This window comes from Salvelinus alpinus, chromosome 15, assembly GCF_045679555.1.
Source record: "Salvelinus alpinus chromosome 15, SLU_Salpinus.1, whole genome shotgun sequence".
In the NCBI taxonomy this organism is placed as follows: Eukaryota; Metazoa; Chordata; class Actinopteri; order Salmoniformes; family Salmonidae; genus Salvelinus; species Salvelinus alpinus.
The window spans coordinates 29,874,138-29,890,788 of NC_092100.1; the positions used below are offsets into that span (position 1 = coordinate 29,874,138).

General features: G+C 41.6%; 1 protein-coding gene across 2 annotated transcripts in view; it reads left to right on the top strand.

The window, feature by feature from the left end:
- edc4 (enhancer of mRNA decapping 4) overlaps positions 1 to 16,651 on the top strand; it is a 48,206-nt gene that overhangs the window by 12,538 nt on the left and 19,017 nt on the right. Inside the window, exons 5-15 of one of the 2 annotated variants that reach the window (XM_071343278.1) lie at positions 13,761 to 13,947; positions 14,289 to 14,436; positions 14,583 to 14,687; positions 14,793 to 14,902; positions 15,021 to 15,128; positions 15,324 to 15,419; positions 15,532 to 15,631; positions 15,741 to 15,921; positions 16,049 to 16,115; positions 16,250 to 16,341; positions 16,459 to 16,649. In XM_071343278.1, coding sequence (XP_071199379.1) covers positions 13,761 to 13,947; positions 14,289 to 14,436; positions 14,583 to 14,687; positions 14,793 to 14,902; positions 15,021 to 15,128; positions 15,324 to 15,419; positions 15,532 to 15,631; positions 15,741 to 15,921; positions 16,049 to 16,115; positions 16,250 to 16,341; positions 16,459 to 16,649 — 1,385 coding nt within the window. The remainder of the gene's footprint in view (positions 1 to 13,760; positions 13,948 to 14,288; positions 14,437 to 14,582; positions 14,688 to 14,792; positions 14,903 to 15,020; positions 15,129 to 15,323; positions 15,420 to 15,531; positions 15,632 to 15,740; positions 15,922 to 16,048; positions 16,116 to 16,249; positions 16,342 to 16,458; positions 16,650 to 16,651) is intronic. The other variant, XM_071343279.1, reaches the window with a different exon arrangement.

Consider the following 16,651-nt stretch of genomic DNA (forward strand, 5'->3'; position numbering starts at 1 on the left):
CACACAGGCAGAGAAGCACAAGAGGAGAGGTTGTGGGTGGCGGGAGAGGGGGCTAAAATGTGATTCTCAATGAAATATTTGGCTAAACTGAAGGATTACACATCATTTCTGACTCATATACAAACTCATGTTGCTCCTATGACCAGAGAAAGTAAATTATTCCTCAATATTGAAAAACACGTCCGCTAATAATAACGCAAGCCTGTCTATACACTTTGCTGCTCATACATTGAAGCTGACATTCTGGGTGCAGTGTAAGGGTAGAAGTGCGTTTCATGCCTTATAAAAGTGACAGTAGTGAATAGGGTTGCACATTTTATTCAGAGGTGGAAACTTTCTGTGGGAATTAACAGGAATGTATGCAAATTAATACTAATACCATTTAAATGTAGATGTGTTTTGCGTTGGATATATTTATCATATGGAGACATAATTTGCAAACGATTAAATCCTTCCAATAGAAAAAAATAAATAAATGTAGTTACGAATTTAACTTTCATTCAATGAGTTGACTTCACATGGGATCATTCCACTGAACAACAAAACAAAGGGAATATTGAATGATCCCCAATGATCCATCGCATCGCTCAAAATCTGTAAAATTATTTTGTCTAAACTAAAGCTTTGGTTGTCTTCCTCTCAGGCTTCCATGTCTTCTCCCTGGACCTCCTCAATGTCCACCTCTTGAACATCAGACTGAGGCCTCATCTTCACTGTCACTTTCCAACCTTGTTGAGGATGACTCAAAAAGCATCAAATTTCCCCGCATGGCCACCAATTTTTCACTGCTTGTTGGTCAGCCTATTGCGTGCTTTGGTGTGTGTGTTCCCAATCAAGGACCAGTTGCGCTCTGAGGTGGCTGATTTTGGTCGGATTTGGAGGATGGAGGCAACAGGGGAAAGAGCCTCAGATCCACACATTGCATCTCCATCCCAAAGCCCTTGCTTGGAAATGTACTTTGCCAGACTGCCAAGAACCTTGCCCTCATCCAGGCGACGGTGGCGAGACGCGGTAGTGATGACGCCATAGGCCTTGTTGATCTCTGCACCAGACAGGATGCTCTTGCCAGAATACTTGGGGTCCAACATATACGCTGCGGCGTGTATGGGCTTCAGGCAGAATTCTTCACTCTTTTTGATGTATTTCAGAACTGCAGTTTCCTCTGCTTGCAGCAACAATGAAATGGGCAGGGCAGTACGGATTTCTTCTCTTACATTTGCAAGTGGAGTCTGAACATCAGACAGGATGGCGTTGTCTCCCTCAATCCGTGCAATGGCTATAGGTTTCCACCACTCTCTCTCAAAATACATCATCCAGGAGGATCCTCTTGATGGGGCTGTCCATATCGGCAGACTGTGATATGGCCATTTCTTGGAGGAACTCCTTCCCCTCCAGGAGACTGTCAAACATGATAACACCACCCCAACAGGTGTTGCTGGGCAGCTTCAATGTTGTGCTCTTATTCTTCTCACTTTGCTTGGTGAGGTAGTTTCCTGCTATAACTTGATGACCCTTCACATAACTAACCATTTCCTTGGCTCTTGTAGTGTATCCATTGTTTTGAGTGAAATTATGTCCTTGAGCAGATTCAATGCATGAGCAGCACAGCCAATGAGTGTGACAAGGTGGATTCCTCCACTTTAAACCAAGCAGCCTTCATGTTCGCAGCATTGTCATTCACCAGTACAAACACCTTCTGTGGTCCAAGGTCATTGATGACTGCCTTCAGCTCATCTGGAATGGAGATGTAGTTAATTATTCCTTGCCCACGAACATTCGACTACCCATTAGAGATGATTGCAATTCGGTCTGCTTTCTCTATGATTTGCTTAACCTTCACTTGAACTCTGCATCCAGCAAATGAGTAGATAAAGCATTCTGGTTGGAGGGGTGTATGCTGGGCAAAGAACATTAAAAAATCTCTTCCAATACACATTGCTTGTGAGCATCAGAGGTGAACCAGTTGCATACACAGCTCGAGCAAGACATTCATCAGCATTTCTCTGACTATGTTCCTCCATTGAGTCAAAGAAACTTCTGATTCCAGGAGGACCATGAGTTGTTGCTATCGATAATGTGTCTGATTCATCATTTTCACCTTGAATAGAAGTAGAGGGACTTTTGTCAGAGGTTGCTTGTTGTGAGCACTGAGGGAACTTTATGCACTTGTCCAGATGATTCTGTATCTCTGTTGCATTCTTCACACATGATTTGGCACAGTATTTGCAAATGTACACAGCTCTTCCTTCTACATTAGCTGCAGTGAAATGTCTCCCACACATCAGATAGTGCCCGTGGCATTTTCCTGTATAGATTCGAAAAAAAAATGTAAAAACAACAAATACAATTCCATGTACAGATAAATAGTTCAGCAGTTAGATTAAACAACTCCTTTGTAAGATAAATGAAACATGTATGGAAATAGGTGAATTAACACTCCTCAGTTAGCAGGCTCAAGCAAGCAAAAACTAACTAGCAGAAATTAACTTCTCTAGGGTAGGGGGCAGCATTCGGAATTTTGGATGAAATGCATGCCCAAATTAAACTGCCTGCTTCTCGGGCCCAGAAGATATGATATGCATATAACTGGTAGATTTGGATAGAAAACACTCTAAAGTTTCCAAAACTGTTAAAATAGTGTCTGTGAGTATAACAGAACTGATTTGGCAGGCGCAAACCTGAAAAAACATCCATTCAGGAAGTAGTTCGTTTTTTTTGTTGTTGTAGTTTTCTATTCAATGCCATTACAGTATCCATTGACTTAGGACTCAAATTGCAGTTCCTATGCCTTCCACTAGATGTCAACAGTCTTTAGAAATTGTTTCAGGCTTGTATTCTGAAAAATGAGGAAGTAAGAGCAGTCTAAATGAGTGGACCCTAAAGTGTCACAGAGCTTTTTCATGCGCACGACCGAGAGAGTGCCTTTCTTGTTTACCTTTTATATTGACGGCGTTATTGTCCGGTTGAAATATTATCGATTATTTAGGCTAAAAACAACCTGAGGATTGAATATAAACATTGTTTGACTTGTTTCTATGAACTTTACGGATACAATTTGGATTTTGTCTGCCTGTTTTGACTGCGTTTGAGCCTGTGGATTACTGAAGAAAATGCGTGAACTAAACGGATCTTTTTGGATATAAAGAGACTTTATCGAACAAAAGGAACATTTATTGAGTAAAGGAATGTCTGCTGGGTGCAACCATATGAAGATCATCAAAGGTAAGGGATTCATTTTATCTCTATTTCTGACTTGTGTAACTCTTCTACTTGGCTGGTTACTGTTTGTAATGATTTGTCTGCTGGGATATGTTCTCAAATAATCGTACGGTATGCTTTCGCCGTAAAACATTTTTTAAATCTGACAGCGTGGTTGGATTCACAAGAAGTTAATCTTTAAACCTATGTAAAATATGTTTTGTTTTCTGAATTTTTATAATGAGTATTTCTGTATTTGAATTTTGCACCCAGCAGGTTCACTGGCTGTTGAAGAGGTGGGACGCTAACGTCTCACGTACCCAAGAGAGGTTAACAAGTTACAAATGATTTAAGCACACTTTGCTGTTTTTTTAATTTATTTTTATTTCACCATTATTTAACCAGGTAGGCAAGTTGAGAACAAGTTCTCATTTACAATTGCTACCTGGCCATGATAAAGCAAAGCAGTTCGACACATACAACAACGCAGAGTTACACATGGAGTAAAACAAACATACAGTCAATAATACAGTAGAAAAAAATAAGTATATACAATGTGAGCAAATTAGGTGCTGTAGGCTACTATTTACTAGTTAACAAAAAATCATGTATGTCACATGAATTATATTCACCCCACCCAGTATTGTAATCAAAACTTACCAGAAAGCATGTAGTCCTTGGCTCACAGTGTAGTAGTGTGGGCTCAATAGCATCTCATTAGTGTGCAAGATCTTGAGAATCAGCTGTACATGTGATGGAAGAATGCACTGTGCATGCAGAGGGTTGTAATTCTGTTGCATTGGGGATAGTTTAACCAAAATATGCCACAAGACCTAGAATTGCCTTCTGTGTATCCCACAAAAAAGGTTCACTGTCATAAGCTAACTTTGACAAATTTAAGCAAAATTCCCGGGCTTAACTTCCCATGGAAAAATTCTGGAAATATACCATAACGTTTCCGACCCTTTGCAACCCTAGTAGTGAATAAAAACTTAAACATGAACTGAGTCTCTCTCTAGTCATGGTTTTGGAATCACAGTATCAACTTTCTTTGCTGTGTGCTGGAGGAAGCTGCAGACAGGGTGATCTGAGAAATCTAATTGGCTAGCAGTAGGCCTATAGGTGCACTTAGCCCTCTGGACACACAGAGTAGGCAGAGTTTGTAACTTCAAACACATGAAATTGATGAAATGGGTACACTGCGTACCTGGCAAGCAGGGCAGCTGAAACAATTGCACCTACTGACAACAGAGATGGGGGAAAGTAGCAATTCAAGGTTATTTTTTAAATTTTATCCAACTTTGGTTTTAGAGTGTTTTTCTTTTCTACATTGTAGAATAATATTGAAGACATCAACTATGAGAACACATATGGAATCATGTAGCAACAAAAAAAGTGTTATTAAACATTTTGATTTGTTTATTTGAGGTTCTTCAAGAAGCTACCCTTTGCCTTGACAGTATTGGATTCGATATTTTCAGCTTTGAGATATTAAATACATGATAGATCAGACGTATATTAAGGAGTGAAAGAGACTGGGTCTCTGTAGAAAGACAGATAGCTGTGGAATGTGTAGGGCGACGAGAGGAGAGCAATGTGTTGATACAGGGGAGACAGATGGACATCTGTGGTAGATGGAGGGGTTGAGGTCGGGAAGTGAGGGGTGCGGTCAGTTCCCCTTAAGGGAGTAATCATGGTTTAGGATCTGGTTACCTTCTTCCTGTTGGGCATAAACTGTAAGGATTGGAGAGAGGGAGTGTCTTAAGTAGGATGTATATAACTGTGATGTAGAGAAATATTTTTGTCTGAATTACAGCTGTACAGAACCTTTGGGAAGAATTAAACTTGGTTAAAGCTTCTCTAGTGTCTGTGGGTTATTTACTCTGAAAAATAAGAACCTAACAGCTTTGCGCACTCTTGCCATTCTCTCAACCAGCTTCATGAGGTAGTCTCCTTGAATGCATTTCAATTAGCAGGTGTGCCTTGTTAAAAGTAAATTTTTGGAATTTCTTTCCTTTGTGTTTGAGCAAATCAGTTGTTGTGACAAGGTGGGAGTGGTATACAGAAGATAGCCCTATTTGGTAAAAGACCAAGTCCATATTATGACAGCTCAAATGAGCAAAGAGAAATGACAGTCCATCATTACTTTAACTTCATCGGGACAGGGGGCAGCATTTCCACTTCGAACAAATTGCGTGCCCAAACGGAATTTCCTCCTACTCTGTCCCAGAAGGTAATACATGCATATTATTATTACCATTTTATAGAAAACACTCTGAAGTTTCTAAAACTGTTTGAATTATGTCTAAGTATAACAGAACTCATATGGCAGACAAACCTGAGAAGAAATCCAAACAGGAAGTGAGAACTCGATTTTCAAAACAGTGCCAAATGATACCCCTTATAGTTATGGATGAGCAAACACTTCCTAGGGCTTCCACTAGATGTCACCATCTGTAAATTTTGGTTATATGATTCTACTATAAAGGAGGGGCTCATAGGAGCTATTTTACTGAGTGGTCTTCAGAAATTCTGAGTCTCATTTTGCGCGCGAGAGAGAGTGCTCTCGTTCCAATGATCTTCAGACAATGAAATTCTCCGGTTGGATCCTTATTGATGATTAATGTTAAACACATCCTAAATATGGATTGCATACATCATTTGACTTGTTTCTATGACCTCTAACGGAACTTTTTGAGTTTGTCTGGAGGGATTGCTCGTGCGTCATGAAAATGGATTACTGGGCTGAACATGCTAACAACAAGTGGCTAAATGATGGGCTTTATGGAACTTTTCAGTCATTTATTGTCGAACTGGGAATCCTGGGAGTGCCTTCTGATGAAGTTATTCGAAGGTAAGTGCATATTTATAGTGTTTTTGTAGCTTCTGTTGACGCCAAAATGGCAACTATTTCTTTGGCTGGATTGTGCTCTGAGCGCCGTTCTCAGATTATTCTTTTTCCGTAAAGTTTATTTTGAAATCTGACACAGCGGTTGCATAGAGGATAAGTTTATCTTTAATTCTGTGAATAACACTTGCATCTTTTATCAATGTCTATTATGAGTATTTCTGCAAAATCACCGGATGTTTTGGAATCAAAACATTACTGCACGTAACACGCCAATGTAAACAGATTTTTAAAAATATATATATATATATATATATATATATATGCACATTATCGAACAAAACAAATGTATTGTGTAACATGATGTCATATGACTCATCTGATGAAGATGTTCAAAGGTTAGTGAATCATTTGATCTCTTTGTGGGTTTTGTGAAAGCTATCTGCTGTGAAAAAAATGTCTGCTTTTTGGGATTTGGTGGTGAGCTAACATAAATATATGTTGTGTTTTCGCTGTAAAACATTTTAAAAAATCGGACATGTTGGCTGGATTCACAAGATGTTTATCTTTCATTTGCTGTATTGGACTTGTTAATGTGTGAAAGTTAAATATTTCAAAAAAATATTTTTGAATTTCCCGCGCTGCCTTTTCAGTGGAATGTGGGGGGGGGGGGGTTCCGCTAGCGATTAAGACATGAAGGTCAGTCAATATGGAAAATGTCAAGAACTTTGAAAGTTTCTTCAAGCGCAGTTGCAAAAACCATCAAGCACTATGATGAAACTGGCTCTTATGAGGAGGAACGGGAACGGAAGATCCAGAGTTACCTCTGCTGCAGAGGATAAGTTCATTAGTTACCAGCCTCAGAAATTGCAGCCCAAATAAATGCTTCTCAGAGTTCAAGTAACAGACACATCTCATCAACTGTTGAGATTGCGTGAATCAGGCCTTCATGGTCGAATTGATGCAAAGAAACCACTACTAAAGGACACCAATAAGAAGAAGAGACTTGCTTGGGCCAAGAAAAACGAGCATTGGACATTAGGCCGGTGGAAATCTGTCCTTTTGGTCTGATGAGTCCAAATGTGAGATTTTTGGCTCTAACCGCTGTGTCTTTATGAGATGCAGAGTAGGTGAACGGCTGATCTCCTCCGCATGTGTGCTTCCCACCATGAATCATGGAGGAGATAATGGGGTGTGCTTTGCTGGTGACACTGATAAAAAAAAAATAAAAAAAAATGTTAGAATTCAAGGCACACTTAACCAGCATGGCTACCGCAGCGATACGCCATACCATCTGGTTTGTGCTTGTTGCACTTCCAGCCTGTGTGAGGTCTATTTGACCAAGGAGAGAGATGGAGTGCTGCATCAGATGATCTGGCCTCCACAAATACCCAACCTCAACCCAATTGAGATGGTTTGGGAAGAGTTGGACCGTAGAGTGAAGGAAAAGCTGCCAACAAGTGCTCAGCATATGTGGGAACTCAAACACTCACGCTGGATGAGAGAATGCCAAGAGTACAGAGCTATCAAGGCAAAGGGTGGCTACTTTGAAGAATCTAAAATATATATTTTGATTTGTATTAACACTTTTGTTTTACTAAATGATTTCATAGTTTATTTGACAATGTAGAAAATGGTAAAAAATAAAAACCCTTGAATGCGTAGGTGTGCTAACTTTTGACTGGATGGATGGATGTACACATGCGGAGATCTGATTCACCACTAGGCTACCTGCTGCCCCAAACTTTTCATGTATATGAGAAATTTTAGGCGGCAGGTAGCCTCGTGGTTAGTGTTGGGCCAGTAATTGTAAATTATAATTTGTTCTTAACCTTAATTTAACTAGGCAAGTTAAGACAGACAGGCAGGCATACATACACACACTCCAAACAGCCTATCCGACCGCTCGGAGGCATCTGCACCGTTGCCTCGTTTTCTATCACATTCCAATGATAAAACTTTGGGGGACAAAAATGCAATTTCAAAACATGTCCCCCCCCCCCCCAGTGGAAGTTGTGCCCCTGGTTTTTATAGAAATGTTTGGTGACCGTCTAGGAATGCCTTGGAGATCGAACGATCAATCACGATCAACCGTTTGGAGTAGAGCGGGGCTTGCGTGCTCCTCCGAAGAGGAATTAGGCCCCAAGCAGCTGCGCTGCTCCATGAAACATTTGTGATGATGGCGCCCCACATTGATGCCGGAACCTTCTGTGCCCATAAGGGGGCCGGGCTTCGGGCAGTCTATACAGTCTCATGGAAGCACAACGTGTTTGGGGAGCTCGTCCATGTTTTATTGCCCCTCTGGTACCCCGCATTCCATGGGGTTCATCAATCTCTCCAGGTTGTAATGTAATAGTTTGAGTGAAACGCTCTTTATCCAAAAGGGGGCACCCCTCCCCAAAGGTTGCTCATTGCTGATTCTTGCCTGTAGCTCACTATTCCCAAGAAGGTGTCTAGTGATACAGGCTATGGGCCCTGTAGGTGATTTTTGGTTCGTAGCTGAGTCAAGGGAGCAAGCAGGGTTGGACACGACCATACTATTATCCCACAGTCTCTTTGGTTCATTTGAACCCCGAAATTAGCATTCTTTCTCAAGCCGAGCACTTTACATTCTTGGGAATTTGGTTACGAATCGCCCCTGTCTCTCACCACAGAAGTGGTCTATTTATCAGAGCTGTCTGTTCCATTCCCAGCAAGGTTACATGGCGCTTTGTCGCCAGCACCTATGACTGGTCGGTAGGGTAACCTCTGTTATTTTCCTTGGTCTACCTTCATAGAAAATAACTCAAGTGAAAGTCACCCAGTAAAATACTACTTGAGTGAAAGTCAAAGTATTAGGTTTTAAATATACTTAACTATCAAGAGGTGGCACTGCCAATCGGGGTATGTCACTGGTCGCCGGTACCCTTGTACTCATAGTGGGCCGGGCGTTAGGCAAACCTTGGTACCTAAACCATTTTTTCAACCCTAAGTCCGTGTTTTCTCGAATGTGAGTTCGATGAACAGGACACGGCGCTCACCCCGAGTAGGCGATAGCATTGTCGAATCATACCATCTTTGTTAACGACAGTCAAACAAAAGTCAAATGGCCAAGCTTGCTAGATACTGTTGGTTCATCACAGGCCGTGTGTAGACTTGAGAGTTCTTGCAGCCTTAGTATTCCGATCATGTCATGCATCTACACCTATACTTAAATGTCTATTGTGTCCGGATTCCCTTTCCCCGCGCTATATTAAAATGCCAGTAGGGCCTATGCATTCTTCAAATGGTGGAATAGGCAAAATATGTTAGCTACTGCCATCAGTTGTTAACTACTGTAGGTAACTAGCCAGCTAACCGCTAGCTGGCTAGAAAGCAATGCTAAAGGGATTGCAAACAGGTTAGCTTACCTCATGTTTTTCTAAATATTTGCTAGCTGGCTAGCATTTGAGGCCAGCAAACACGTTCCTCACACACTTGGAACGTATTTCCTCCAACGTTATAATGAAAAGGTGCTTCGGTCCCAAAACATAAGTTTGCTGGAGACTTGGGAGGAATGCTGATGACGTCGCCCACTATGTGCTTTCGGTAGCCTGATTTGCGTCCAGACTGAGGAGAATTCAGGATTTTGGGTTTCAGTGGGATTGGGACGATAAGAAAATAGCCTAGGCTCAATATAAGGCTACTACGTGAGTCAATAGATGAATAATACACTTGATTTAGGCTACATTATTGCATGCTGAATGTTTCTGATCAGCGATAGATTAGCAAACGAATAAATTAGCTACCATTTTCCACTTGTCTCCCAGGTATCGGACATTTTCGTCAGGGCTGACATCTTTATGCATTGCGAGAATACACACATTGTTTATTTTTCTCAATGAGGTACCCAAGTGCCGCCTTGAACGGACGCTCTGGTGCACCAGTGGCCTCGGACCCTCCTTTACGCGTTTCCGCCAGTGGTTCTGATTCAGCTTACGGCTTATCATTGATTCTTGTGGCTCCCTGTTGGCCTAGGCAGCCTTGTTTCGTGGAGATCATTCGCCTCTTAGGCAGGGACCCGTTGTCCCAGGCGCACAGGCAGGGTTGGCAAGCGAGGCTGGAGATTTTGTGTATGTGACCAATAAAATTTGAGCTGGTTTTGGAGGCACTGTGCGGACCCTTTGTGCATCTAGAATCGCTGGATCTGAAGATCCTCCCTGCTCGTTAAGGTGAAGTTGCGTCCAAATGCGGCCACCGCCCTGAAAGTCATGGCTATGTCCTCCTTTATAAGCTATTTCTCTTTTTGCCTCGTCTTGGGCGTTGTTTAACTTCTTATGGCTGCAATCCCGGTAACGGGATATGACAACAGCCTGTGAAAGTGCAGGGTGCCAAATTAAAAAACCAGAAATCTCATAATTAAAATTCCACAGACATACATGTGTCTTATATCATTTTAAAGATAATCTTGTTGTTAATCCCACCAAAGTCTCCGATTTCAAATATGCTTTTCAGCGAAAGCACTACAAACGATTATGTTAGGTCACACCAAACCACAATAAGCACAACCATTTTTCCAGTGAAATATAGCAGTCACAAAAAGCAGAAATAGAGATAAAATGAATCCCTAACCTTTGATCTTCATCAGATGACACTCATAGGACTTCATGTTACACAATACATGCATGTTTTGTTTAACCTCTAACGAGTCACAACCCCGGATCCGGGATCCCCCCCATCAAAAGAGCTGACTAGCCTAGCCTAAAGCCACAGGGATATCATATAATCAAATGTTCATGAAATCACAAGTCCAAGACACCAAATGAAAGATACAGATCTTGTGAATCCAGCCATCATTTCCGATTTTTCAAATGTTTTACAGGGAAGACAAAATATGTATTTCTATTAGCTAACCACCATAGCAAAAGACACAACATTTTTTTGTCCACCATTGTTTTACTCCATCAGTAGCTATCACTAATTCGACTAAATAAAGATATATATAGCCACTAACCAAGAAACAACTTCATAAGATGACAGTCCGATAACATATTTATGGTATAGCATATGTTTTTTTTGAAAAATGTGCATTTTTCAGGTATAAATCACAGTTTACCATTGCAGCCACTATCACAAAACTCACCCAAAGCGACTAGAATAACTACAGAGAGCAACGTGTATTACCTAATTACTCATCTTAAAACATTTCTGAAAAATACACAGCGTACAGCAAATGAAAGCCCAACATCTTGTGAATCCAGACAATATTTCAGATTTTCTAAGTGTTTTACAGCGAAAACACAATATATCGTTATATTAGCATACCACATGAGCTAACATCACCCCAGCATTGATTCGAGGCAAAAAGCGCGATAACGTTATCACCACCAAAATATATAAATTTTTTCACTAACCTTCTCAGAATTCTTCAGATGACAGTCCTGTAACATCATATTACACAATGCATATAGAGTTTGTTCGAAAATGTGCATATTTTGCATCACATCGTGGTTATGCTATGTAATCAGTCAAAACATGGCATGCATTCTGGCCGGCGCCATCTTGGAAGGGCACCTAAGTTTACGATTATTTATCGATTAGATTGACTAAAAAAATACAGGTTGGACAGCTAATGAAAGATGCATTGGTTATTAATGCAACCGCTGATTTAGATTTTTAAAATTAACCTTACTTGACATACAGTGTGCGTTACAGCCAGACTAGTGCCGCAATATTGGCCGAAAAATGCGTTTACATTTTTCCACATAAATACGGAATAAAATCATAAATAGTTCTTACTTTTAGACGAGCTTCCATCAGAATCTTGGGCAAGGTGTCCTTTTGTCCAAAATAATCGTTGCTTTGTTGTAAAACTTCAACTTCGGAACTAGCAGCTAACAGTAGCTACCTGGCACACACATGTCCAAATCCTCAAACGCAATACTACGAAAATTCCGAAAATAGCAATATACTCGCATAAACTGATATAAATCGGTTTCAAATAACTTCGTTATGATGTTTCTAACACCTATTTCGAATTAAATCACAGACGGATATATCTTAGCCCGATAACAAGAGCTATTCAACATGCCATTCTGATGTCCCCTCTTGCGCCTTGGCGAGCGTCCAAAAGAAAGTACATGTCACTCCATTGCCTTTTATACAACTCTGAGAAATACGTAGAGATTCCATTCCACTTCTCATTGGTTACTGACATCCAGGGGAAGGCGGGTGCAGTTCATTTCGATCCATAGGGCACACACAGAGTTTTAAACTGATCCGAGATCTGAGCCTAGTTTTCAGACCTTCGCATGTCCTGTCATGATTTTCGCTGTAGAAAGAGTTCTGGTTCACCCACAGACATAATTCAAACGGTTTTAGAAACTAGAGATTGTTTTCTATCCAATAGTAATAATAATATGCATATTGTACGAGCAAGAATTGAGTACGAGGCAGTTTAATTTGGAGACGCAAAATGTCGAAGTTGAAACAGCACCCCCTGTAGTGACAAGAATTAATGAAGTTCATATTTATATCAATAAATCTGAGTTTACATTGGCGCGTTACATTCACTAGTTCCAAAAACATCAAGTGATTTTGCATAGCCACATCGTTTCAACAGAAATACTCATCATAAATGTAGATGATAATACAAGTTATACACATGGAATGATAGATATACCTCTCCTTAATGCAACCACTGTGTCAGATTTCAAAAATACCGAAACGACTGCCGCATCTGGCGGGGTCAGGTCTTGGTGGTCTACCATTGGCTGTTTTCATTTAGTATCAGTTGGTCGGCTTGGTGCGTGATTATATTCCCCCATAGTATGTTGTACCAAAGTTGATGTAATGTTCTGACTATAACTACTGTTCCCTGAAGGAGGGGAAACGAGGTACAACACCGTTTTGCGAAGCGCAGATTTAATTCACCTTATCAGGCGTGATTGTAGGTCTTTCAACCTAAGTCGCGACTCACCGTAGCTTGTTGTACCTCGTTTCCTTCCATCAGGGAACAGTCGTTATAGTCGTTACGTTCTCTCATTATTAATCCTCTGGCTACCTTACATTTTTAGGCTATTCAAATAGCATTTTGAGATGGAATTCTGTTATGTTTGTTTCATTGTGAGAAAGCCATGCATAAAACAAAACATATCCTTAAGTCATATTCATAGCCTATTGATTGGAGAGGGCTGAGAAGGAGGACTATAGGCTACTTTTTTTTAAACAGGTAGACAAGATGGTGTCGGGGAGAGAGCAAGATTGACTTTAAATTTTGCTTTGCTTGGGTGGCGCCAGTCAAACCATTGTCTGTCACATCACGATGTCGTCACCATCGACAATGGCTGTCAATCATCTTAGCATCGTCTATATATCGTAATATTGCCCAACCCGAGTGTGACTGCCAAGACCCCTGTGATCTATTCATTTGTCTGTATTGATTTCTCTGTCATTTAAAGCACTTAATCAACATCATAGTGATGACAGAATTACAAACACCATGCCAATACTCATACTTTATATTTAGGTGCAGGAGCGCCACAATACTTTTGAGCTAGTATTCTATAAGAGGTGCTTGAACTCAAGCAGTAACAAATTTGAGGTGCCGGTACTCCGCTCCGGTAAGCTCCTGCCCAAGTCAAGCACTGGGTATTTAACGCTGCTTAAGCTTTCCATGTAAAACCAAAATATCCCGATTTGATTCAGAGTGTGACAGAAGTTGGCTCGCAAACTCATGTTTTGTACTTGTGTACAGGAGCAAACAACCAGGCCATGATCCGTGTGTTGAGCCTGGGCTCCGCGGAGCGCACCCTGCTGAAGGGCTTCACTGGTGCAGTCACAGACCTGGCCTTCGCCCATCTGGACTCCACCCTGCTGGGATGTGTTGACGAAGCTGGCAACCTGGTCATCTGGCAGCTCACCTGCCACAGCAGCAAGATCCAGTATCCTCTTCATTCTGCCCAAGAATTACACTTCAGTTGGCCCTTTACTGCTTCATGTAGTTAAAGGTTAAGTTTATATATATATATATTTAAAAAAGTAACTATACATTTACCTGTTTTTGACCGTTTTAAAAAGTACTTTGTGATGTGTGAGGGGGGTACGGTCATAATGGCTGGAGCGAACAGAATGGCATCAAACGCATGAAAACCATGTGTTGGATGTATTTGATACCATTCCTCTTCAGCCATTACCACGAATACGTCCTCCCCAATTAAGGTATCACCGACATCCTGTGGTGTACAGGTGTGGTGTTACACACCTTAACCCACATGCTTCTCAGGGATCAAGTGGTTGTCCACATCCGGAGGCCTGAAGACACACCTCTAAACTCCAATAGGAGGTTGATCTGGTGTCCCTTCATCCTCGAGGACAATGAAGAGAACCCTGAGGATGCTAGCCAGACCTTGGCCCTGCTGCATGAAGACAGGGTATGTATGCCCTATTGGACACAATCAGACTTATTTATTTACCCATGTCTCAGACAAACTCGTCCTCCTCGTCCCTTTGTACTATTTTCTTAATCTTTTTAATTCACTCCCTCTCTTTTGCTGATTGTCCTGTCTTTTCTCCCCAGGCTGAGGTGTGGGATCTGGAGATCCTCCGCAGCAACAATAGCACCTGGCCAGTAGATGCCACTGACCTGAAGGATGGCGTTATAACCATAAAAGGACATACAGAGGTAGGGCATTTAGTAATCACATTGTCTGTTTCCAGTATGGAAAGCACTTATTTACAGACTGGTTTTTAGTGTGGAAATTTCGTTTTGGGTGGTGTTTTTCTCCAGCGTATAAGTGAAGGTGCCCTGTCTCCGGATGGCACAGTCTTGGCCACAGCCAGTCATGATGGTTATGTAAAGTTCTGGCAAATCTACATTGAAGGACAGGACCAGCCAAGGTAGATCTTGACTCAATATTACTTTATTTTATAATATAATATTTATATTTAAATTCTGGTTTCTTGCAATTCCTTTCCATCTGTATCTCTATGGTTACTTTTACTTTCCTCTGTGAAGTCCTCTCCCCGGCTTCTTTCACAGATGTCTGCATGAGTGGCAGCCCCACAATGGGAACCCCCTCTCCTGCCTGCTGTTCTGTGACAACCACAAGAAACAGGACCCAGAGTAAGTCCCTACTGTTCCCTTCTGCTGCTGTATGTCTTTAGCTGAACAGGTGTAGAGTATTTAGCGAATGTGACATTTGGTTACCCAGGATTACATAGACGCATGGATCTTTAGAAGATTAACCAATGCAATCAGTGTAATTTACTCTTAAGGACCCATGAGAGATTGATTAGACCCCTACTTTTTTCTTTCTAGTGTTCCATTCTGGCGCTTTCTGATTACTGGAGCTGATCAGAACCAGGAGCTGAAGATGTGGTGCACAGTGTCATGGACCTGCCTGCAGACCATCAGGTCTGACTGTTTTACTTGTGTTTTCACTGCTCTTTCATGCTTTGCAAGTTGTCTCATTCATACCTCCGTTACTGGACCTGTTTTAACGAGAGCCTATGTACATGTCCTTCAGGTTCTCTCCAGACCCGTTCAACTCCTCAGTCCTTCCCAGTCTAAAGGCCAGCCTGGACCTCTCTGCAGAATGCCTCATCCTCAGCGACGTACAGAGAAAGGTCATAATAACATCTGTGTCCTGCTGTATCACTATGATCTATCTACCAACTGTAATCCTTTTTGGGTATCAGGATGAGTTTTTAACCCTGTTTTGTGTTGTCCCTCTAGGTGTTGTATGTGATGGAGTTGTTGCAGGACCAGGAGAAGGGCCATGCCAGCTTCACAGCCGTGTCCGAGTTCCTGCTTACACACCCTGTACTCAGCTTTGGTGTTCAGGATGTCAGCCGCAGCCGCCTGCGCCACACAGAGGTCCTCCCCCCAGATGAGGAGAGTGAGAGTATGACTGCAGGTTGGTTTCGCCTTCTTGGATCCCGATTACCACTACTACCTAATCTAACGATGGGCTGGTCTGACCCCTGTATTATCATGGGTATAACTTTTGTTTTATAGTGTTTTTTTCTTCCTGTTATCTCTAGAGGGCAACCAGGGCCCAATGGAATCCAGAGCTGGGATACAAATAAAGCTATACTGTGTCCACACAAAGTGAGTGTTGTCATTCAGGTCCTATTATCATATTTACTCAGAGGTCTGCATTGAAATTGTGACCATAAAATCAGTTTTTAGTATCCCATTTCATACACCCGTATTAGTGTTTAGATGTATTCTTCTGTCCACAGGTCCCTTCAAGATGTGCAGATCTGGTTCCAGCCAAACCTTGGGTCTGGCTCGTCCTTATTTCTGCCTCACTCAGACTCAAATGACGGCTTTGGTGAGTTAAGAGAGCCGTTGGTCGTCATAAACCAGAACTATTTTTTACTCAGTTTAAGAGATTTTAGAAACATTATCCCAGATTTTCATGTATTAATCGGTCTTTGTGCTTTTCTAGGTTTTTCGGATCACTTGACAGACATGAGCATGGAAGGTTTGAGCTCTGACAAGGAGTCCGGATGTGGCTCCCAAAATGATCTCCGTAAGATTCCCGCCCTTCCTGCTCCTGCTGACTTCATGTCCCCCACTGGTGCCGCCGCTATGCCCAAGCTCATGACCCCTGACGCCTTCATGACCCCCAGTGCTTCAGT